The sequence below is a fragment of the Lissotriton helveticus genome, chromosome 1_1, assembly GCF_964261635.1.
Source record: "Lissotriton helveticus chromosome 1_1, aLisHel1.1, whole genome shotgun sequence".
Taxonomy (NCBI): domain Eukaryota; kingdom Metazoa; phylum Chordata; class Amphibia; order Caudata; family Salamandridae; genus Lissotriton; species Lissotriton helveticus.
The window spans coordinates 1,271,507,793-1,271,532,589 of NC_136057.1; the positions used below are offsets into that span (position 1 = coordinate 1,271,507,793).

Genomic DNA, 24,797 nt, shown 5'->3' on the forward strand with positions numbered 1-24,797 from the left:
CACCACTGGTAAGAGCAGTGGTTTCTGACTGATTCACAGAGAGGGTGTTACGGTAGAGGCAGGGTACTCTCCCACCGGGTCTGATAGCTTTATCTAGTCTAATGATGCTGTGACTAGGGGGGAACTAGTAGTCTAGAATAGGAGCAGATAAATATTTTAACCAGGTTTCTGTAAGGATAATAAGATCGAACTCGTGTGAGGATGAGATCAAATATCAGGCGCATGTCTAATAGCTAATCTGCAATTGATGAGCATGCATTTACGATGGGTATTGGAGTAGACAGTGACAGAACGAGAGAGGTTGATAAGCTTGAGATTGGCACTGTCTACCCCTCAAGTGTTTCGCTCCCATTATGAGCTCTTCAGCAAGGGACAACTTTTTTCCAGATACAAGGAAATCTTCTGCAGCTGTGTCAGCAGCGTGACTCTACGACTAGATGTGCTGGTGCGGATGATGGGCGCCTCCACCTGACATATATATTCCAAACAACTATAAAGTGTCCCCAAGTGACAAACGAAGAGTGGCCCAAACTCTAGAGGAAGTGCAAATAGTGTTTATTCTGTGACATGTTTCAGTGTTCCCAGACGCCTTTGTCAAACTCTCAACACTGCAAGTGCCATCAATCTATACAAAGGACTGCCATAGGCATAGCTGAAAGACTTGTTTGCAATCTTACTCCATCATAATTCTTACAATTAAAACTTTTTTTCATTAGATTTGTTTTACATCTAAACATATTAAATAAAAAGAATATAAATGTATTCCATGTGTTCTCAAATTTCCCTTCCCTTTCAATCTATGTCCCTGATCAGTTATTGTGGTGAGTTTAGTGACTATCAGCAAAGGTGACAGAGGACTAGCATTGGTTAAATGTCATATATGTGACGCCCTCATGTGTTTGGCACTATTTTGTAATGGCCCTTGTTCAAGCATATTACGATTATTATTAACTAGGGAATATGTCCTCCTTCTCTTATGTCGCTTGTCCTCATGCACTCCACTGCCCCATACTATTATGGTGTATGTCATAAGTGATAAATGTGAATAAAACAAATTCCCCCACTTCGCATTATGATGCAAGCTTGGCTAATAGTCTCAATCAGGCAAATCGATCTCTATTCTATTATGATACTAGTTGATGTTCTACATCATCACCCAAGTGGGTGTATCACGGTTATTCAGGCACGAGGTTAATACCATGAATGATGTAATCAAGATATGGTTAGGTACCACTATTGTATGTGGAACTTTATGATGTTAAATGAATCAATGGAAGAAAATAATTGTCCACTTTTAGTTAGTAATATCATTTTTAGGCAAGTCAACCTTATTAATGGTAAGCTGATATTGCATGTCAGATATATTATCATCTGCATCTTCAATATTGATACTTCTTTCAGTATTTTGTTATCCACTGAGGTCCACCTTCTTAATTATATGTGACTGCAGAACTCATAAAATAAAAAAGAATAATAGTGAGTTCCGGGTGGTTAATCCTGCACATTCAGGATTCTGCTTACCGTATACCACCTCCGGCAATCATTGCACTTCTTGGTCTTCAAGACTGTGGTCATCTTAGACATTGTGAGAAATTAGGAGGGAAGAGCATAACCAAATATCACAGCCAGTGTTGAACATCCTCACACTGACACATCTCATGTTGATCATAAAACACAAAACAAAGCAGTTGACCTCCCCCCTCCCTTCATCTAAGTATTCTTCCCACCATGCACTCTCCTTCGTCATGCGTTTTGTTCTAGTACATATTCCCAATAATCCATATCTGTTCTGGGATACTAATACTTTGAGCTACCCAGTTAATCTATGGCAGAAGTTTATCAGCCAATACAAGTTCGCCACATTTTCTCACCAGTTTCATAATGTTTCCAACTACCAAACTTATAAGCACCTTGGTGCAACCGGATCTGAACCTGCTTACTGTAAACAGGATGTTTTCCATCCGAACACGACTCAACATCCTGCAAGAGGTTTCAAAGTTTATTCATGATATTAAAAGTGTATAGCAAAATAATAAATACTTTATTTTGTACACTTTTAAGGCAAACAATAAAGTATTAACATCGCAATTATTACTGTTTAGGTAGACAAAAACACATAGTATAACACTGTTCTTGCAAGAATTCAAATTTCCTTGGGTGCAAATGGCTGCTGAACCACTATTTGATTAAGGCTTTTTCAAGATAGCTGATTGAGAGAAGTAACTCAGGAAGCCAATATTGACTGATATACAGAACAGGATCACAGTCCATGCACCAATAGGTGCACAATCGCATGCATCCAATGCCCCAAACTCACAAGCATAATTCCACACCATTACAATCAATTCAGCCCTATTTGCTAAAGCCACACAATGTAAAAATTTAAAACATGCCTCTCATGGAGTATCATGATTAGTTCTTAATTGCCAATAAATAGTATGGGAAGCCATGTAGGCTAATGGCCATGGTGTCCACCTTGAAACCTGAAGTCCTCGGGTTAGTCTCAACATTGGCATCTTGATTTTCCAAGTGCAACACACTTGAAAAACAATTGTATGATAGGCTCTTTAGTAGTGTCCCTCTTACATATCGCCACTAGCACCCCCGCCCGTTCCTTTCAAGACACTGTGATTTCTGTAATGTGGTCTCACCTGAAATTCACACACCATCTTATGCAATGCCACAGCTTCAAGAAAAATGTTGATTGGAACTAGTTCTGCATTATATAACTTACCTAAGAAGAGTAGACAGCAATTTACTTAAGAAGAACCGTAAAAATATGTAAACTATCAAAGAAACGTCAGCCTCCAATGTGTAAAGAAAAACAAGTGAGAAGTAAGAGAAGTGAATTCAGTATTAACATAATCATTCTGTCAAAGCAACTGACGGCATAACGCTCCTATTTTCTGGAAAACATTTCTCATTTATAATTATGTTAGATGCAACAATACATACATCAGACAGGTCTACAGACAAATACATCCCAGAGAAAATAAGGCATCTCAGTAGCACAAAGAAAATGGATCCTATAGGTGAATCCTTCGTTTTAAAATCAATATGCCAAAGTGGGAGTATATTTAGCCTGAGTGTTAAACAATTTAATGCACTGTTGTCCTAAACATGTGTAAAAGGTTTTGCGCCAAACCTGCACTTTACCCTACACTTCTGGTTTCTACAAAAAGTATTTAATTGTGCTTTCATTTAATATATGTACACTCTCTTAATGTGCTATAATCTGGATTAAGTTATATAAATTAAAATATATTTTCAAAAAACAGCCTTTTGCACTGAATAACAGTTTTAAGGTTGTGTTGTAAAAGTTGAATGTAATGCCCTGTACATATGGTTATTCACAACGTAATTGAACTATTTCTGCTATTTGGGAAATCCAATTGTCACTGGCATGCAACATTTTGGAAACAATGCATGATGCGAATGCCCAAACCTTCAATTTTTCCATTACCAAGTAGTGGTGGGCTTGAGTTTGAAACTCATCAGGCTGGGTTTCCGCAGCAAGATAGCTGCTGTCCAGAGTCATTATCCAAGGGTTTCAATTTCTCTGCTACAGGATCTTTCCTGTCATAATATAGAGCCCACAATAGTGTAAGTGTAAGTATCATTGCTAAAATCTGTGTCACTCCAATCGAGATTCCCAGAACTTGTAACACTTTTAACTGCTTTGTTCCTCGCAAGAAGCTGTACATTTTCCGACCACAACCCTAGAGGAAAAAATCATATACAAAACGTTTACTTTATATGCATCCAAAAGTCTCAAGCGTGCACTGAAAAGATCATAAATTGATACAAAACCATGCAGAAAAGCAGCAGCTTTTACTATTCAGGCATAAACCCTTGGTTGAGCACAGGAAGGTGAATTATTAGTATAATACACCTTCTCAACTACAACTTCTTTTTAAGGGTTGGCAGAATTTTGTTTGTAAAAGGCACATCTGAAGTGGCAATAAAGCAATAAAGGCATATTTTAATGCGGTTGTAGGGTTTTAAAAAAAACAATGGAAAACAGCCGACGTTTTATAACCATCTATCTTAAAATTGGCCAAAGGACAAGTTACTTACCTTATTCAATGGTTATTCTGGAGGACACTGTTTCTAACCACAGATTTCCCAACAAGTGAATAATCCCCCCGGTGACAGACTGGATCCAGACAACAAAAGCCAGTACTCCTGCGCACCACTATGTGGAGTAGTGACAAGGAGGTGTACTGAGGTTAGTTGCTTTTTAAGGCTTGTACACCACCTCAAATGCAGAGCCCATTGGCAAACTGGCTTGACCAGTGTGCAGATCTTTAGGTTGGGATCCTTTTTAGATTGAAAAAAGTCCATTCCACAGAACAGGGAAGATCAAGTGAGGAATCTGCAGTTAGTTAGAGTATCCACCAAGACCGTTAATGAGGGTAGGTCATGTGTTCTTCTGATGGATACGTCAATCACATCTCCCCCCAACTAGTGCATCTACACTGACTCCCAGTAAAGGCCAGAATCAATATTCAAGCTGGGATGTTTAGCCTTCAAAGCAATCGATTCAAAGCACCATTCTACTTGACCAATCTTCTTAAAACACCAGGCGGTTTGAGGAAATTGTGAAAACTTTCTATTGGAAACACCTTTATTTCGAACCTCTCATGCTTTACAATATTTTTTCTCTGGAGCACTTCCACCTTCAGGAGCTTCCTGCCTGTGTATAATAGAATGGACCGTTCCCTCCTTTTGTTTTGACCCCTCCTAAAGACTCAGATGTTCAATCTATACCTGACCCATTGATCTCAGCAGTTTTTGCATAATCAAATCGAACCCCCCCCCCCTTGCCAGAACTGATGCATATGATAATATTGTAATCCAAGGTGGTGGAGCTAAGGAATGGCTCAGACCAAAAAGCCCTGCAGGACTGAACGGGCAAAATACATATACTGATGGACCTGGTTGTCAAGGCAATAGTGCTTTCTAAACATGCGCACTGATGCCCCTCCGCAGCCTGGCAGATATCAAGGACAGGCACTCCGCATGCTAACGCAGTAGTAGCAACCTCGGCTCGAGCAGAAGGAGCCCTTAATATTTCAGGTTGCTGCTTCTTAGGTAGCACTTAGCAGGTTTTTATGCAGAGGACTTACCTAGAGATGGTTCTTTTCGGCATTGTCTTGCCCTTCTTTACCCCAGAGTAGCCTACAAAGAGCTGATTGTCTACCTGATGGTCCTCGGCACAGTGAGAAACTAAGGGCTCTCTTAGGGTCCAAACAATGGAGTCTCGCCACCTCTTAAGCAAAACAAATCAAACGGCTGACAGCCTAACCGACATGGAAGATGTTACCATCCTTGGCAGAAATGCAGCTCGAGTTCTCAACACCTGTCAGTCTGGAAGGGATATTGTGTAAGGCGGGTAGACTGAGCGGGTCTGCAGCTGTCTAACAACTGGCTGACATGATCGTGACCAAAAAGACCATCACACGGTCAAGAAACGCAGTGGACAGCTGAGCATTGGCTCATATAGGATACACATTGGAAAAGGGAGAAACAAATTCAAGTCTCACTGTGACATCACAAAGGGCTTTGGCTGAAACATATGCTCTAAACATTTTAGAAAAGTCATCACAACAGGTGATTTAAACATAGAAGACAGACACTGCAGACTCAAAAGAGCCGTAAGAGCTGTCTAATAACCTTAACACTTCTCAATAAAAATCCTTGCTGGACCAATGACAAAAAATAACACTTCAGACAACTTAGCCTGCAGCGGATCAATCAGATGGCTGCTGTCCAAGCCACAAACATTTCCCAGCACCCACTGATTTCGTAGATGGGCACTTGGCTGCCAGAATCACATCACTACTCTTGGAACAAAGAATTTAAATATGTGAGGTTTCTGCACTTCTCAATGCTTCACAACATCACTTAACTAGGATTTCAAAGGTAAAATAAATGGCTTGCAGCTGCCTTTCCCTCTCCCAGTAGGTCTGCGTTTCAGAGTGGGGGTGTGGGTGGAGGCGCTTGTGCAGTCAGGGGGCCCATTTACGTTTCTGCACAAGGGTCAATACAATGTAATCTACCCACTGAATCCATAGGAACCATGATATATTCCCATACGTGTACTATAAATGTTCATGGGATCCATATATGTAGCTAGAAGAAGGAAGTTCGGTTTGCTTATGAACAATATTAAAAAGAAAACATTAAAGTTTAAATGAGAGACTGCAGCGTGATGGCGAGAGCTGCAACTTTGGGATTGGGGAACCAGGTTCGAGTCCCAGCATCAGTTCGGCATCCTGTGCTTCTGGGCAAATAACTTAATCTCCCTGTGCCTAAAAATACATCTGACCTCGTGTAAGGTAACTGGTGCCCCAATGCCTATGGGCGAGTTTGCCCTATATTAAATTGTAAAACAAAAAAAAAAAAGATTGACAGCATGCTTTACAAGCTGGTTCATAACCACCCACAGTTTTGCGAAACAGGATGACAGAGCAAAGGGAAGGACACGTCATAATACATGATACTACGCATAATTGACATCTATAAAAGAATGCCTCTATATGAAATATATCAACTCTCCCTTCATCACAACATCCCGATTCTGTTCTACTGGAAATGTCAGTCCTCAGGCTAATAGTAACTGCCGTTACTATTTTACACAAAAATAATCAAATGTTTTTTCTTTTACATTTCTACAGCTGACCAGGTGTATGGCGGAATGGTAGCTACCCACAGACAGAGCCTAAGGAACAGTCTTCGTGAAAGCACACACTGTTTTAGAAATGCTTTATTTATCGCATCAGCATGTGTTTATCTATAATGCACTTTAGGTAGAAATGGAATGACAGCAGCATGATTCCTGCCGTGATCGATTATTACTTCCTCATACATGGATGTTCGAGCTGAAAAGGGAGAGTTCGTAGTGCGCCGAGAAGCCCAGTTATTTATCTGTCAAGGCCTGCATGCTTACGTCTTCGTCGTGCGTCTTGTGTGCAGGCTTGATGCCACCAGACCTAGCAGAGGCGCAGGGAAATAACTGGCCTCAAACTCACTTTCAGTCGCAAAATAAGAGGAATACTTTGGGGAACTGTAAAAATGGCTGTAAAAATAGGTGGCTGCTAGACTGATAAGGTGTACACGTTTGAAGGAGTTTGTTAAGGGCAGTGCTTTAAATGGGTCTTTTCTGCCCGGTACAGAGTACCGGCACTTTTTTTATTTTGAAAGGAAGAGTACCGGCACCTCTCAAGAGAGACGTAATACTTTTAATTGGAGAGTACCTGCACTTCTCAGAAACAAGCAGGTATTCTGGTGCAGAGTACTTGCACTTCAATGTTTACATTTCAAGCACTGGTTAAGGGTGTGGACAACATTTAGGGCTCCTGCTTTGTAGACACGATCTTTCATCAGCCCAGGCATCAACATGTTCACCCTTTGCTAAAGTCCTTACATTGGCTCCCCGTGGCTGAGCGCTGTAATTTTAAACTGGGCTGTATTGTTTTTAAGGCCCTGCCTTCATTTCTTCCTCCCTCTGTCACTACATCCCTTCCTGCAACCTTCGATCCTCCCATCTCGCTTTGCTTAAAACTCCCACCTTTAAACGCAAGAAGCATGGTGGGCTTCGATTCTCGTTCCTTGCTCCTTCTTTTTGGAACGTGCTCCCGTTAGAGTTTAGGCTTACTTCCTCCTACACCCAGTTCAGGTCTCTCCTGAAAACTCACTTGTTTCGTAAGGCTCACAATTAGGTTTCCTTTTGGCTTTCTTTTCTTTTCCTTGCTGCCCATTTTTCCATTTATCCTTTCTGTTCCGTCTATGCCGAGTAGCGCCAAGAAACCGCTGGGTGTAAGCGCGCTCTACAATTTTTTTTACATAACATAACGACTGGTGGAGGAGTTAACATTTTATATTTGGCTGGAACAGCACCTATTGTTACAAATTCTTTAAAATATACACAACGTGGGCTTTGGCTCCAGTCAGAGCTGTATTTATTCCTCACCTAGTGTTAGTTGTAAAAATAACCAAATGTGGTAGGTGGACATTTATTCAAATATGATACTGTGGGAGAATGCGATTATACGGTTTTCTAAGTGCTTCCAACATGTGCAGTTAATGGAACTAATGAAGAAGGTCACACATCGTGCCCAAGTGATGGAGGTAGGATACCAAGCAAAAAATAGCTAGACGTGATATTTACCTTCATGCTTTCCCAAATTTGCTTTAAAATGCAGCATTTGCCCATTCTTCATTCAAACTTGTCACAGAGGGACGACCCCCCACGCCCCAAGGCCCCCTTAAGTGGGTTGGGCTCACTTGCGACGTAACCCTCATCCCAAACTTTTATGCCCCACCATTTTGAAATGTCCCCATCCGCCATTGCGTGTACCTAATTTAGAGATGCATAGACCTTAAGTATGTCAGCCATGGAGACTGCTACATGTCTCACCTACTCCTTCAACTGTGACCCCTCCCCACACCATAGGAGGAAACCCTCTTGATTTGGGCGGGGAGGGTCATTTTTTTTGTTTTTTCAAAAATAAAATGATTTTGGCATTTTGATCTTGATAAAAAAAAAATGATAAAGGTTTGACAGACGATAACTGTCACTTTGAGAGTACCATCTGTCAAACGTTTAATACACTGACAGGAACCGCCGTTAGTTTTACAAGTTTGTATGGGTCCTGTAGAGTAAATGACACATGCAAGGTTGGAAAGGTTTGGAAAAAAAGAAAACCTTTCTCCAATTTTATAACTGCCATGAGGAGACATAATTTTGTGACACAAATCCCCGCCTACCAACGTTAGTGGATAGGGATTTGTTTGAAAACCCACGGATAGTTGCATAGAAACAGCCCCTAGGATGCAAAGCAGCGCATAGCACTACTGCACGTTACTTTACAGCTACTTTCCTCAAACCTAATAGAACACTTTGTGCTAGTTTGTGTCACTTTTGTGAGGCAAACCCTGTGTAACATGTTATTAAATTTGGAATAGAGTTTCTAAATCCTAAAACCTAGATTTACAAAGGTTAGATTTTTATTGCTTTTTTAACGCAGACCTGACGCTAACTCCTGTTTAGGATATACAAACGAATGCAAATGGTGATTTGCACTGGTTTATGACAAAAAGCAATGCAACACAGTGCAATGCGCCACCTTAAGTTACTTTGAACCCATGTGTGTTGCAAAGATGTTCCCATGAATCCACCCCTAAATCTGTGCATCCACCCATGGATTTTGAAGCAAATCCATAGTTACAAAGACTCGTAGACATGGATTAATGCCAAAATCCTATGCCTATCTCAAGCTGGGGTAATGAGGAGATATAACTTTATTTCTTTCTTTTTCATCTGCAGAACACATACATAGAGGAAACAGCTGTAAAGCACATTTTTGTTTGTGCAGGAATGGAACTCTTCCTGTGCCAAAACTATGCAGACCACAAAACAGGCAGCTTGCACTATGTAGCAGAGATGCTTGCATTGGCGCCAGGGTGCAAAGTTCACCAGTGCATGGAGAGACCAGAACTGTCCCATTTTGTTGTAGATATGGCACACTTCTGCACTCTACACTTCATGGGATGCAGCACAGCAACTTTGCATATTGCCCACGCTTAGTAAATCAGGGACTAAATTCATCACAGGTGACTGAATAGAAAGCTTATGCTGATCTAAACTTTACGGTGTAATGAAAAAATTATGCTAAGCAATGCATCAAAAGCTTCATGTCTGTACATCACGAAAGCCATGAAGTGCATGAGAGAACCTCGGTCTGTCCACTAAAGTTGTGCAGTTGAGGATTATCCCACATGAGCAGCTTTTAAAGCCACCTGCGATAGTCCGTCTACTACAGACCTTGGAGTCAATGGTGTGAACTGCAGTTCCCTACACTACATGGAGCTCACAATGCTAGCAATAAGTAAACCATACTTCACAACCTGAAGATGCCTGTAGCTGAAGATCTGCTGAAGAGATCTGCTAAAATGTAGCTCACTACGTTGTGCAAGATGCACAAAAACAAATAAGGGCACAATTAAAACTTTTGCATAAGAAAATGTTTTGAGTGCACCCACAAACAAGCTTGACCAATATGCATCTCACGCTCCCACATGAACACAGGGTTGTTGTATACTGTCTAAATCTGGGCCGCTATGAATTACGTCTTCTATATCTGCTATTGTGGTCAGAGATATGCCTCTTTCTGCCTGCCTTATATTTTTCCTGAAATGTAAGATATGCTTCCCAAAAATGGAAAGTTCTTTAGCACCCTTGAATAGAATGAAGATCACACTACACACAATCTAAATGAAAAATCCTACAGATGAATGTGTACAGCCCTTGGTTGCACAGACATATTTGTAAGGAGGAAGGAAACCTAATGGCTTTGCACGGGCGCAAGACCTCAGTTACAGATCATTCCAGTGGCACCTCATGTCAGGCTCACATGTTCTAATCACTTTCACAGCAGGTACAAAACAAGCATCGGGCACAGTCCTAGAATCTGGTTTGCTTGTGATACACCAAAGAGGCACAGGGAGGCACAATTATTCCAAGTATTTGAAATTGTGAAGCAGAAAGGGACTACAGCACACCTGAAACATCACGGTTTTGAATGCATAATGCAAACGTCCGTGATGCGCCTTGGCTCTGGAGCATAGAACTCGTCAGCTTTGCCATCAGACAGCCACAGATGTATACAGCGGACACTAAAATAGAAGCTAGTTACTTTATTTAAACCATTATTAGGGTGTGGGAATGTTGAAAGTACAGGTAGGCATGGCACCAGATGAGCCACTACTTTTAATTATCTGAGTGATATGTTTGCACTTTAGAACTCTAATTCACAAGTTCTCATTCCCTAGAAATTAATGTCAATAAATGAAAAACAAAGAAATGTTATCAAAAATCTAAGTTCTTTGGTATGTTTCTTCTCTTCTATGTTAATATATTTAAAGGTGTACTAGGGTGTCACAGAGATCATGGGAGGGCAACACTGAACCTGATGACGTTGGGGGATTTCTCAGGCTTTTTATCCCGAGTGTTTTAATTGAGTTTTCAACGTTAAAAGCAGATAAAGCGTTTAGGCAATTTATCTTATATTAGGCACATAGTATAATAATGGGCAAATGGGCATTTGAGGCAGTTTCAAAAGAATCACACTATCCTCTTGTAGTCATTCCTATTAAGGTGTTTAGGCATCTCTCAAGACCCACCAAAGCCACCACAGAATCCATCTGAGTATTCTGCATGCCTATAGTGATGCCTGCCACGCTAGACCAAGACCTTCCAAGTTGCCTATTTCCTTGGCATCTGAAGGCGGGAGGTTTTGGGAGTGGGGCCGAGAAAGGCGGCAAGTTTGCAGTGCTCCCTCTTAGCCTTGCGCCAGTCGTCATCATTTATGGTACCCACATCTCCTGCCCAGCTTGAGCGGAAGTCTGTCAAAGTAGGGCACTGGCTAGTAAGGAGTGGTATATATGGGATATGCCTCTTTTTCCTCATTGCTTCCAGCACCAGCTTTGCTTCCAGTGGATTACATTCTGAGAGTGCCACTAACTTATCCTAATAAGGCTCCAAAGCATGCTGTAGCCATAAGTACCAGAAAAAGTGGAATTCATTAGTGTGAATTCTGCCTTTAAGTTATCAAATGATTTTTATGTGGCTCCCATCCCAAATGTCACCCAGTTTGGAGATCCCGATGTAATGCCTATAGCCCTTTAAATTTGCTGAATGGACACGCCAATCTCCCCATAGATGGGGGGTATGGTGAGGGGGCAGCGGCGGGGATATATCTGTGTGAGCCCCAGCTGATATATTTCAGGGCTTTATGCCGTGCAAGTAGTGTGACCTTTATAACCGAGGGAAGTGAGTTAAGGACTGGAGCACTGCAGTGAAGACTAAGGGGCATATTATCAAGGGCAGTATTGCCGCATTAGCAGCACTTTTTGCCGCCAAAGCGGCGATATTCTCATCGCCCTATTAACAAGGCGGCACTAACATGCATTAGCGCATGTTAGCAGTTTGTAGCGCTACGCATCTTAGCGATATACATCGCTAATGAGATGCAAAGCAGGCGTGCCATCCTGAAACAACATGAGAACGGTCGGTAACACAACATTTTGGTATTTACATAGTGGCCCGCAACCGCGGAGTGATGAAAAAAGTCCCGCTAACCGCGGTTTTCGCCGGATTTTAACACCTCAAATAAAATCTGACTCGGCCATCTCGTCAATGGGAGGTGGATTGTCAAGCTAAGTCCACCATGGTGTATTATCAAGGATTTCCCTATCGCTGAGGTTTTATCGCTGGATTTCCAGCGATATTCACGCATTTCGCCGCTATCTCTGGATTTTTTATCGCCTTCGAGATATGCATTGATGATAATGTGCTAACTCGGCGATGGAATCCAGCGATAGCCGCCGATAAGTAAAACAGCGCTGAGGGTGCTTTGCGAAATTTATAGCAATTTCTTGATAATATGCCCCTAAGTGTGCTAGTCATTCCAAATGGGAAACATCCTTTACTACGCAACTTTTACCACGCAGTGCCTTTACGACGCAACTGTTACAACGCATGTTATTACAACGCATAGCGCTGGGGGGCGCTCTAGGATAGGGAATAGATTTAATTTACTATCCAACATCTTCCCTACTATCCACGGGGACTGGAGTTGGAATAGTAAATTAAACTATTCACTATCCAGCACCCCTTAACGCTATGCGTTGTAACAGCATGCGTTGTAAAAACTGCGATGTGTAGGCATGCGTGGTAAAAGCATGCGTTGTAACGTCGTACAACCATTCCAAATTAACCTAGTTCCAGCCTGTGTGCTACATCGTCATGTTTGCTTAAGTGCCAATTGTTAATGGTGAAAAGTTGGGCTGCCCATTAATAAAGATGCACTGCAGCAATGTTCACGCCTCCGTCTTAGACCATCTTCATGATCTTAACAAAGGATGTTCTGGGTTGTTTGGTTGCTTGCAAGAATTTTCAAGCTAGTGCACCCATTCTACTGAAAAAGCTGGCTGACACTTTCTACTGTATAGAGCATCCTTGGCAATGTAATCATTCTGAATATTGATCTCCTATCAAGACAGAGAGGGGAAGGGTGTCTCAATTACGGGGGAATTGTGGAAAAGCTTACCTTAATGCCAGGCTGCTTGCATGATTGCATACCGGTCTATGTGGTTGAGGAGGTAGGCAATGAAGGACAATGGGATTCGGGGGATGGAGAGGGGAATAACTTTGCGCTGAATGTCCTGGATCATGTCTTCCTCTTTCGAAATTCTTCCTTCTGCTGTGGGCTAGCTGCTGGTTGGTGTTTTTCGATTTTTGCTCTCCAAAAGGAAGGGAAATTTGTAACTATTGTTATGGCTTAAAGTATGTGGATATCAGAGTGGGCATGGGCCTTTGGCAGTAGCAGGCTCTCTGGTAAGTATCATCAGGAACAGTGTGTCTTTTATCAGTAATGGTGCATGCAGTGCTTCCTTGCACCCGTGGTCACCTTCAGGTAGGGTGGGCTACAATGCCAAAGCGTTTCATGCTCCTTGCTGCTTCACAGCACTGAGAGCTAACGTTAGGCCATCTCGGAGAAGCTCCAGTGCTTCCAACTGAGGTTGTCCTCCCCATGTGTTTCCTAAGCAAATGATGGGGTAGGAAGCCAAAGTCTCCGCCTCACCACATGATTGCAGCGGAGCGCGGCACACCTATACTACAAATGCCAACAAAGGCAGGGCCCAATCCGATAATCTGTGTGCTCTTCCGTGAGGTGTGTTTGGGAGTGCTTGCTGCAGGTATACGAGGCCTTTTCCAGTCTCCCCTTCCTGTCAGATATTCCCCTTTAAATACCCAATGTTGTTCAGTAGCAGTGAAATGATGATCATTCACAAAACAAAAGCAGTAGACATGAGTCTCAAGGACCATGCCAAACCGTGACCTAGTCTGCCAAAGCCCTAGTGTTTCAGTTTATCGGAATCCACTACTGTGCCTGGCTCAGTGCTGTGGACAGGAGTCTGATTTCCTGTCTTTCGTTCCAAGGCTATCATGAGGAAGGTACATTTCAGTAGCCACCATGGGCTCCAATCCTGCTACCGAGGCTGACTGTCTTCTGGGACTGCTCCCCTCGTGCCACTTGTTCTAGTGGTGGGTCCCATACATCATCGCAGGCCCCTCCAAATCTGCTCACAACCACAACTCACTTTTACTCCTGGGCACTGTGGTCCCCCTAACAGGGCCAGCCTAACATCTGCGGTGTAAACAATTACTTTTTTGGAGGCTGGTCAGGGCACGTACAATCAGGAACACAAACAGCAGAGCTTCCTCACAGTACAAATGGATCAGCTAAGTGCCCTTGAAAAATGTGACACAATAGGTTGCCTGTTGTGCAAACATTTGCCAAATTACAAAGGTGCTGGTCCGGAACTGAGGAGAAAGCAGTTGCCATCTTTGATGACCAAGATTCACCCCCCAGAGTTTTAATGCTTAAATGTATATTTTAATTTGCCCGGTGCTTTACCGTTTTAACTGCTTCTTGTACATCTTGTGTAGAGCAACACATATTTAGGGCCTGATTACGCTGTCGGACAGAGTTGCCTCTGACAGACATCGCCGCAGATGTGGAACCGATTGACCCCAGGTCGGCGGTTCCGACACCGCAATTAGGATGCAACCGTACCTGGTGCAGTCGCATACTTCCATTGTTCAATGGGAGCTTGTGCGGCTGGCTGAAACTGCCTGCAACACAAGCTCCCATTAAAAAATTGAAGTTTTGAAACATCTCTGCACGGTGTGGCAGGCATGCATTTGAAGGGGGGCACCATGAGTGCCCCCCTGGGCCACAGCAGAGGGCCAGGGGGGGAGGGGCCGCTGGGAGCCCCCAAAGGCACTTTCTGACAGCAGTTCCATCTCGGAAATGCTGACATGGAACTGCAGTTGGAAAGTGCCATCATAATCCCAACTGCGGAAGCGCTGTCCCTAAGGGATTATGAAGCCTTTCCGACTGGCTGACGGGCTCCTTGAGCCTGTCGGAACCGAGTCGGATCTCCCAGCCAGTTTAAACTCCGACCGCCATCATTGTAATACATCAGTTGGAGTTTAAACCTACCATGTCGGTCTGAGAGCATCCGACCAAATGTTAGAGGCTTTCCGACCGACATTGTAATCAGGCCCATAGTGTTCTGTACTAACAAATGGAAAATGGCTTTATGTCGAGCTAGGAAAATACATGCAACATAAACAGTTTTAAGGAAGTGGGCTGCTGAATCTGGTGAGGAGGGACTCTTACATTTAATACAAAGTTAAAAGGAATAATTCTGCCAATTTTCACTTTATATCATTAAATAAGAGGAACCAATTTGTGTGCATTCATTATCAATAGGATCAACAATTTTATATCTTTATAAATCTGGACCCGTATTCTTTATGTTTTTATGAGACTGCAATTTCATAGAATATCCTAAGTGGCTCTAATACAATTCATCAGACATGAAGAGATGCCTTAAGTGAGACCTGTGGCCCTTCGCCTAGTGATACTTAGTTTGCACCTTACCTCTTGGTGCAGGTCACTCAAATCTCCACTGTGCGCTTGTTTTGAGCATCCTGGGAATTCTTTGACACAGCAGGAATCAGGAGGCCACTCCATCTCTGTCACTTCCAGCCAGTCCGTCAAGTACACCACTCCACAGCACTTGAACTGCAAATCAAATGCTAGAGTTAATGAACATATTATGTATCTGATGAAGTATCATTGTGATGGCTCCCCATCTGAATTTCCATGAAATACACCATGCATCGGGTTACTGGCCACGTTCTACTACCCACCGGGCGAGAAACAGGCTAAATAAGAGTCAACAATTACATGCAACCTGATGAGCCTGCAGACAATCTGCTGTCACCTGTAGAAACCATCCTACTATCATGTAACACAAGTGAGAAACGTAAAAAAGGCACAGGTGCTGTCCACACCACATGCAGGCGATCTGGACTTTTTCATGGAAATTTCCTCTTAAGCCCTGATTAGACCTTTGGAATTCCCAATTCGGACAGAAAATCCTATTCTTAGCTGAATCAGGAATTCTGATTTAAAGTAACACCGCATGCAGAACTAGTGCCTTTGGTAATACACTGGATGTTTCCGGTGACACATCTGCAAAGTAAAATATGGTACATCTGTCTCCGAAAAAACAGCTTGGAATTGGACAATTACCCACCCAAATCAATGCAATAATACTAATTTCCATAGTATTTCCACATTCAACGTTGAAATACTTTTAGTCGGTGGATAATTTTGCATCCTGGAATACTGCTCCACCCAATTTCTGGGTGTGACATTAAAAGGATCTTTTAACCAATTATAAATGTCAGTTCAAAAGCATATATCACTAGTATTACACGTATACATGGCGCCCACTTTTCACGAAATACAGCAGTATAAAAGGATTCAAAATTGCAGCAAACCATTCAAAGATAAATGGCGTAGTCCTAATTAACCAATAGAAGGCGATCTTTCTTTTTGCAAGCGAGCAGCCTAGGCCAATCAGTCTCTGTTTATGTCGAGTGTATTCGGCGTCATCCATGATCCACAACAACGCAATCCGTGGGTGTGAGCTTGACCGGGGCCATCAGTAATGTGAAGAAGTCTTTGTCAATTTGGAATTTCTCTACAAGGAGAATACGTAACAGCCACAGCTGCAATAACCCTGGCACCAAGGTAATAACATTATAAACAAGTCTCCTCATGCTGCATGATTCATCATTCATTATCTTTAAACATATTTTGTACATGATGGGTTCTGAAAATACACAGATTTTCCTCTTGAATACACACTCTTTATTGTTGGTATACATATATTATTTCAACCAAGCAAGAGCTTATACATTTAGCAGGCTGGGCTGCATACCGGGAAGCTGCTCACAGGTAAGTGGAGAGCTACCACTAATCAGAAGCTACTCGTTGGAGAAGACTGTACCAGAGGCAGCCAGAAGAATGCCAGATACCTCCAGCATAGCCATCGTAAAGGGATTGCCAAAGAAAAATCGCGGTGAGCCAAAACGACCTGTGGCCGAACCAGCCAAGATGGCAGACATGACCCTTTAGAGCTCCGTCCACCGGCCTGCCTAATCGTACACAACCCATGAGCCAGTTGCAGCATCGGGGAGGCCCACAGGCTGCAGGGAAGGCCAGCCAGATGATGCAGTGAGCTGACAGAAATTTGAGAACTGGCTTGGAAAGGCTCCTAGTGGCCATAGCTGTACAACCTTGTGGGACATAAGGCACGGGGCAGGGGCGGAGATACCGGGGTTGAGGAGGCTCCCTATACCCTCACACGGCCTGCTCTGTAATCAACGAGGATCGCAGCGGGTGTCGGGCCAGACCTGCCTCCACCGACATCAGGCCCAGGGCTTCGCTATTGTCGGAGGGTCTGATGGGCTCACTTCTGCTGGCCCACGACTTTCGGCCCCTCCCACCCCCACATGGACTAGCTCAGCAACGTTGATTGCAGCACCAAACACCGGGCCTCTGGTGTTAAAGGGCCCCAAAGCTACTCCCCCGCATTGGCACCGTAGCTGAGGTGCGTGGGAGGAGGCCTGCTCCCTCCTATCCTCGGAGGCTCTCCAGTGTGTGCCTGTGATGGTTGGTACCGAGAATCGACCCAGGAGTGGAGGATTCTGGGACCCACTGGTACTTTATATGACATTCTACATCTGGCCCAGTGTACCGTGGGCCCCTCAGATCTTCAGGGGGCGGCGTCCACCACTAGGACTCTCGACAGCTGGCGTGGTCACGGAGCTCAAGGTTTGTCCTGCAGCGGTACCCGGTCACCTACAGCCCAAATCGCCAAAGCCTGGCAGCGGCACACCGTCGCCACCATCAGAGCGTGTGCTGATCCCCACCAGCTAACTGCAAGCACATCCCTGAGGACCCCTGCACACACTACGTACAGTCTACTACATCAGGGGTCAGCTGGACCTGCGGAGGGCCGTGGCTGCCACAGACAGTACCAACCGCAGACAATACTGGGACGACCTGGGGACCCCCACTAGGAGACACCTGAACCAGCCCGCTTAGTCTGACATTGGGTCGTGGCACTACGGCGTCACTACCGAGGTGCATGCTGACTCTCGCTGGTTGGACCTTGCTTGGTACACACACCCCATGGTGGGCGGCAGCTACAATACTCCACAGAAGAACTCCCCTCTCGTCCGGGCACATCACCGGGCCCCCTTTGTGACAGCACGGGGACCAGCAGGCCACTCCCCTTGTGTGCCCAGGCAGCGGCGGAGGGCACCTCATGGGCCTGCAACACCTAGCGACCAGAGGTGGTGGCAGCCCCCTGACACACATCCGCCCAGACACAAGTGCCCCTGCACTAGCAGCAGTATTTATCATTTCAACCCTCAACTGCGCAGCCACCGCTGACTGCAGGCCGGCCTATGCGATGGGTAGGCTTCGCTCCACTAAAACACACAGCGACCACACCAGCAACCATGCTTACCATGATCCCAGACTTCCTACAACTGGACAATACGCCACCCTTCTCCACATCAGTTAACTGGACAAGGTACTGGCGGCAATAGAACACTATCTGGCCTCTAGGGAGGCAATATTGGCCTCCCTGACAGCGGAGATTGGTTTCTTGCGTGATGATCAGCGTAAGCTCATGAACATGGTCTCAGCCGGTAAAAAAAACACTGTCAAACCTCCAGCCCCGGGTGACAGGCAATCAAACGCAATTCAAGAGCTATAAACAACTATGCAGCAGCTAGGGGACAGAGCCGAAGACTTGGAGGACCGCTCCCATTGGCGCAACATTTGCATTTTGGGACTCCCGGAAGGGATTGAGATTCAAGGTCATCTGACTTACCTAGAGTCTTGGTTCAAGTCCTTCGCCCAATCGTTAGATCTCACCCCCTTCTTCACCCACGCGAGAGCCCAGTGTCCCCTATCAGGCACACCCACCAGCCCCAAGCTGGCCAAACTGCTGCATGTTAAAGACCATGACTCAATCCTCTGGGCGGCCACGCAGGCGGGCCTGCTTAGAGTGGAGGACAAGACGATAATGCACTAATGCTCATACCAGACTATACAAGGGCTGTCAAACGGCAGCGATCCTCCTTCCTGGAGGTCAAACGCCACCTCCGCCAGCTTAATGTTCAGTATTCTCCATTGTTTCCTGCCTGACTCAAGGTAATCTCCGGAGATACCACCTTCTTCTTTACAAACCCAAAGACTGCCTGGGACTAGGCGGACCAACACCACTGAGACTCTGCCAGTCCCAGAGACCGGTCTACCCCCGATCCCTCCCAAATCACGTGGCCGGCGATGGGGTACACCACGGGCAAGGATGGCATCCCAAGGATCATCGACTGGCTCTCTTAACCTTGAGCAGATCATTGCGGATCGCAGAAGAGACATGCAGGCTGCTGCTGACCTGAAAGCCGCTGTCACCATCACAGATAACGAGAAAGGCCCATACCTCTTCATGTCTGAAGACGACTCTCCTCACTCTGACGAATCCCAAGGGGACTCAGACTCTCCCTCAGGTAACTTCGCAGACAGCGGACAACCTGTTTTGACCAATGGAACTTCACAACCTCCGAAGGGGCAACCCGGCGAGGAGTGGTTTGTATGAACAAAGGCAGCAGAGAGCCACACACAGTAGCTGATATGGCAAGCACTATGACCCGTACACATCTGCCCTCAGTACGCAACTGCTAAGCCCCTCCCTTTCCCAGCACATAGCAACTTGTCAAGCATCTCTCACTAGACTTAGGGCACTCCCCGCGCCCAAGGGAAGCTACGCTTACCATCCACGCCTCCCCCGATGTGAACAAAGTCAGTTTTGTATCTGCAGGGCAACTTGGCTGCCTTATTCCACTGCAGCACCCAGCCACACCCCCAAGTAACGCTAGGGCTTACTGGTTATGCTTAGTTTGGTCGTACCACCCGATGTGGTAGGCTCACAAAGTTGGAATTCTACTCAAGATGTCCTAGTGTCCCCCTCCCCCTGCTCACACCGGTGGATTGAATCCCTCAAAACTTCACTACAGTCGGCTTGGTGAAGCCCTGAGGTGGGCCCCCTACCCACAGCCCCTCCCCTCCTGTGCCGACCGCAGCACCACCACATTTATGGCCCCCCTAACTGATATCTGCTGCCGTACCCTGAACTTTCAGGGTATGCTATGCAATGTACTTATATTTCAAGCTGCAGGAGACCGCACATAATAGAGTGGGAGCTGGAATGACTGCACAGGTACTGGAGGGGTCCCATCTACGTCATCACCCATTCTGCCTTTTCCCAAGGTGCACTGATATGGGTCCATCCCAGGGTCCCTTTCCAGTAAACCAATGTGGCGCTGGACATGGAAGGCCGTTATGTGCTTCTTGGGGGTTGACTGGATGGCAGGGCTCTTCTCCTAGGGAGTATCTATGACCCCAAAACGGAGTAGGGTTCCTTTTGGGATGCTCTCTATATCACACTAGCCCAAAGAATAAACCTTCCCTGGTCTTGGGAGGAAACTACAATTGTGTCCTTGATCCCCACTTGGACAGATCTCACCTCCCCCACTCCCCTACATTTGAGCAGACGATGCACTTTGGAGGTCGCAGAATCCCGCGGCTCGGCTTTACTCATTCCACTCAATACTTCACGATCTTCAAGTATGGCTAGATCTGTTTCTATGCCCCACATCCATAGTCCCGTCTTTTTGACATTCTGACTATTTGGGGTGTGCCCTATCAGACCACGATGCATGCATTCTAGACCTCAGATGGACGGCCGCATCCACCCACCCCCACCTGGAGACTCCCACGTGATTGTTAAGAGGATCCAGTGTTTCGCGATGAGCAGAGGACTCACCGCCTCCACCCGCATGCTGGAGTGGGACGCCTTCAAGGTTGTGACAAGGGGCATTTGTATTAAAACTATAGTGGGAGCCAGCAGAACCGTAGAGATAGACATCACAGCAGCTGCGGGATGATTTCGCCACATTGGGCAAGGCAGCAGACACCAACCCAGTATTTGCTTCGCGATTGACGGCAGCAAAGACTACACATTCTGCCCTTCTCAAGCGCCTTTGCCGGTACAATTTCACTGTGTACGCGCTCGGGTCCATAGTGAGGGGGACAAGTTTGGCAGACTATTAGCTTGGTTGGTCCGACAGGAAAAGTGTGCGTGCCCTATCAAAGAACGGTGATGGATTCAACCCAGATCTTTTGACTGGGTGTGAGTGTATGATTGGTTCGGATGCTCCGTCCATCACCACCCCCTTTTGTACCGCTATCACTGAAGTGGCAACACATTTTGGCACCATTGCTCGCATGCAAAACGGCATCCTACAGGCTTTTCAAAAATACTATTCTCTCTTGTACCGTGAACCACCGGGAGTCGAAGTTTGCCAACCTGAGGTGTTCCTAGCCAACAACACCCTCCCGCAGATCTCGGTTGCCAACAGGCCCCCTTCTTGATGCCGCAATAACCCCTGCGGATGTCAAAGAGGCATCCGAGAAACTCGCCCGCAATAAAACGCTGGGTTGAGCCGGTCTTCCCCTAGAATACTACCATACCTTTTCTTCTAGCCTGGCACCACGCCAAGCAGAAATGTATGAGGCCGCATTGAAATCTGGGGAACTTCCACACTCCCTTTAGGAGTCCCTCTTAGTTCCTCTCTTCAAGCCGGAGACCCAAAGCAACTGACTTCCTGTAGGCCCATCGCTATCCTCAGGGCAGATTATAAAATCCTAGGCAAAATCTTAGCTGACAGATATGCCCAAATACTCCCAGAACTAGTCCTTAGTGAACAAAATGGCTTTGTGCAGGGGGGCGCAGCACCTCCCAAAATATCCAGCGCCTTTTCCATTTGCAGGACCAGGTCAGTTGTCGATTCCCATGAGCAGCCAGCTTCATCCTAGACTTGGAGTTTGCATTTTACACCCTGCTGTGGCAATACTTCTTCGAGGTCCTCACTCGCATGGGCATAGGGCTAAAACTCTTAGCATACACCTGGCTCCTATACTCCAAGCCCATATTCCGGATCGGTCTACGTCGATACATACCAGCTACCTTCCCGGCTGGCTGTGGGACGCAACAGGAGTGTCTGCTCTGCCCACTGCTCTTTGCGCTCGTAATGAAGCAGTTGGCCATACGTCTGCATGAGGAGGACCGGGTGTGGGGCATCCCGCTCATGACAGGAGCCATTTGGTATCACTTTATGTGGATGATGTGCTCCTGTATCTGCTGGACATAATAGCAACCTGTCGTCCATTCAGGTCACCTTACAGAATATGACTCAGCAGCAGGCGTCTGCATTAATTGGGCTAAATTGGCAGTCTACCCTCTGTGTCCGGAGAGGCAGCCGCACGAGTTGCGGCTTGGGGACTTTTATCTACACTAGCACTCCCAGACAGCCTGATACCCTGGGGTTTGCCTCCATCATACCACCACACACCTTTTTTGACTGGAACTTCCACAAGGCTCTAGCGGGAGTCAGGGCACACATGCGCTTTTGGCAGACCTTGCTATTGGCCCCCATAGGCAAGATCGCCTTAGAAACAAGCATTAGAAATGCAATCGGGCTCGGATTTATTTGAGTTTGAGCTAATGGCATTATAAATGCCAATGTATTGTTGCTATGTGTTGTGGAGTGTGTTCATGTGGTGTGTACTGCCAGTGATCTCACCACTCTACTCACTACTCTACTCACTACTCTACTCACTACTCACTACTCTGCACTCACTACTCACTACTCTGCACTCACTACTCACTACTCTGCACTCACTACTCACTACACTACTCACTACTCCAATCACTACTCTACTCACTACTCTACTCACTACTCTACTCACTACGGCTGTGCACACATGCACTGTGGATTAGTATGTCAAGGAAAATGCCTAAGTATTATTTCTCGTTAAAATACTTTTATTAAAATGTTCACTTCAAACAATGTAATATTCTTTCCAGTCTTTAAAAACAATAACATTGCATTAGTTTATTTGACAATGTTATGGCCCATTGCAGTGAAATGTAACGACTGTGATGCATGTTAGAGGACATTTTGATGTAGACTGAAAGTCAAATTTAGGCATAAAACCAACTTGAAATATTCTAATAAACTAGAGAACTTCGCTTTGGTCTTATTCTTGCCAAAATAAACGGTGTTTATGCACACTGCTCTATTCATGGGGGTTAGACTTGTGTGGCTTAAAATATTCTCAGCTGCGGCGCTGCATGTTATGTTCTTGAGTGTGCGAAGGATGTATTTACTTTTTAATTCCACTCAAACACTGCGGTTAATATATATTTTTTTCGATTCAAAGTGAGATTCAGTTTAAAAAGTCTGGCTCTAGGTTGCTCTTCTCTTTTATAATTTCTCAATTTTTACACTTCATGTGGTGGCGGAAGGTTAAAAAATGTACAATGCATTTTTCGTTCTTTAAAACGCACCTGGGACTCTCTCGCTGTGTGCTCTTGGACAGACCAGGATGCGGCCATCACATCGCTGGTGTGTTCGAGGCTCCCTTCTCGCTTGCAGTATCTGTGTTTGACCCCATATGAGATCACAGCTGCAGGGAGTTTGATGGGAGAGGCCTCGGTTCAGGGACATCAAAGGATTTTGGGGGCTCTGGGCCAAACGCATCTTGGGGGCCGCTTTTTGGAACAGCTTTGAATTTATGATCCAATTTCATCTCTTTCATGCCCTCTTTGGCCAGGCCACTGACAGTGCACAGTCCCACGTCCAGATTATAAATGTGTTTACATCGAATATTCTTGGATAATGTGACCCAGCAGCGGCCCACTAATATTACTGCAAATAATCTGAGCGAGCCCCTCCCATTTCTCACACATCATGTCCTATTTTGATATAAATAAAACTTTTTTACGGAGGTTGCATTAAACATAAACACATGACTCTGCAGAATATCTGTAATAAGCTCTCACACATCACCCACATTAAAATAAATTAAAGGAAAAAAGTATTTTAAACAATTTTAGGGGAGAGGGTGTAGCCTTGTGGCCAGAGCGGCGGACCTCGAAGCTGGGGGACTGGTTGGAGTCTCGGCAGAGACGCTCTACGTCCTGTGATTCTGGGCAGATCAGGTCATCTCCCCGCACCTCTCAAAAATGAATGTGTCTGTAACGAAAACGGTGCTATGTAAAGCGCTCTGATACCCGATGCCTCGGGGCTAGTGCGCGCTATATAAAGCTCTAAAAAAACCTTACCAAAAGAAATGTTTCAGAAGGGAATTCACACTGATCGGCTGTGCCTGTCAGAAGCAACTACGACGCTGGGCGCTAACTCGCGCTGGGAAAATCAGATTTACGTCAAACCAGGGCAGGGGGGACCCGGGACCCGGGAGGGCGGAGAGGGGTGTGTGTGCTAATCTGCGCCTGTCTACAGCCTGTCTACCTTTAGTCATGTAAGGAAGAGTGTCATAATCTTGTCTCGGCAACTGGCACATTAATGACCCGCTGGCATCGCCTGCATGTGGCCGGCGCTTCCCTCGCACGCCTTTGATCTGGTGAATAAAGAGGCTAAGAGGGCGTTGGACAGGTGGGTGACTGACAACCGTTTATCTGTACGTCTGTCTGTCTGTCACCGGCCCTCATCCCTCTGGATACGCGGACCCTTCCTGTGTTGTTATCTTATCTCATACCCTACACTCCTGTCAACTGCTTAAATGACGCTCTCGTGCACGTGTCACTGTCCGGACGAGGAGCGCCGGCCGGATAAATAGGCCGCTCGCCTTCCCTCGTGAGCACCACAGGCCCGAAGCGCGCGGAGCAGAGCACGGGCCGGATACGTAGGAGTAACCGTGCTTTATGCG

The 24,797-nt window shown here is 45.5% G+C and overlaps 1 protein-coding gene across 3 annotated transcripts in view; it reads right to left on the reverse strand.

Moving 5' to 3' along the window:
- Nucleotides 1-1,986: 1,986 nt before the first annotated feature.
- Nucleotides 1,987-24,797, reverse strand: part of TSPAN12 (tetraspanin 12) — a 212,440-nt gene continuing 189,629 nt past the window's right edge. For all 3 annotated transcript variants that reach the window (XM_078680422.1, XM_078680439.1, XM_078680430.1), the window contains 2 exons: nt 15,519-15,662; nt 1,987-3,719 (listed from right to left, as the gene is read on the reverse strand). In XM_078680422.1, coding sequence (XP_078536548.1) covers nt 3,495-3,719; nt 15,519-15,662 — 369 coding nt within the window. In that variant the 3' untranslated portion in view covers nt 1,987-3,494. The remainder of the gene's footprint in view (nt 3,720-15,518; nt 15,663-24,797) is intronic.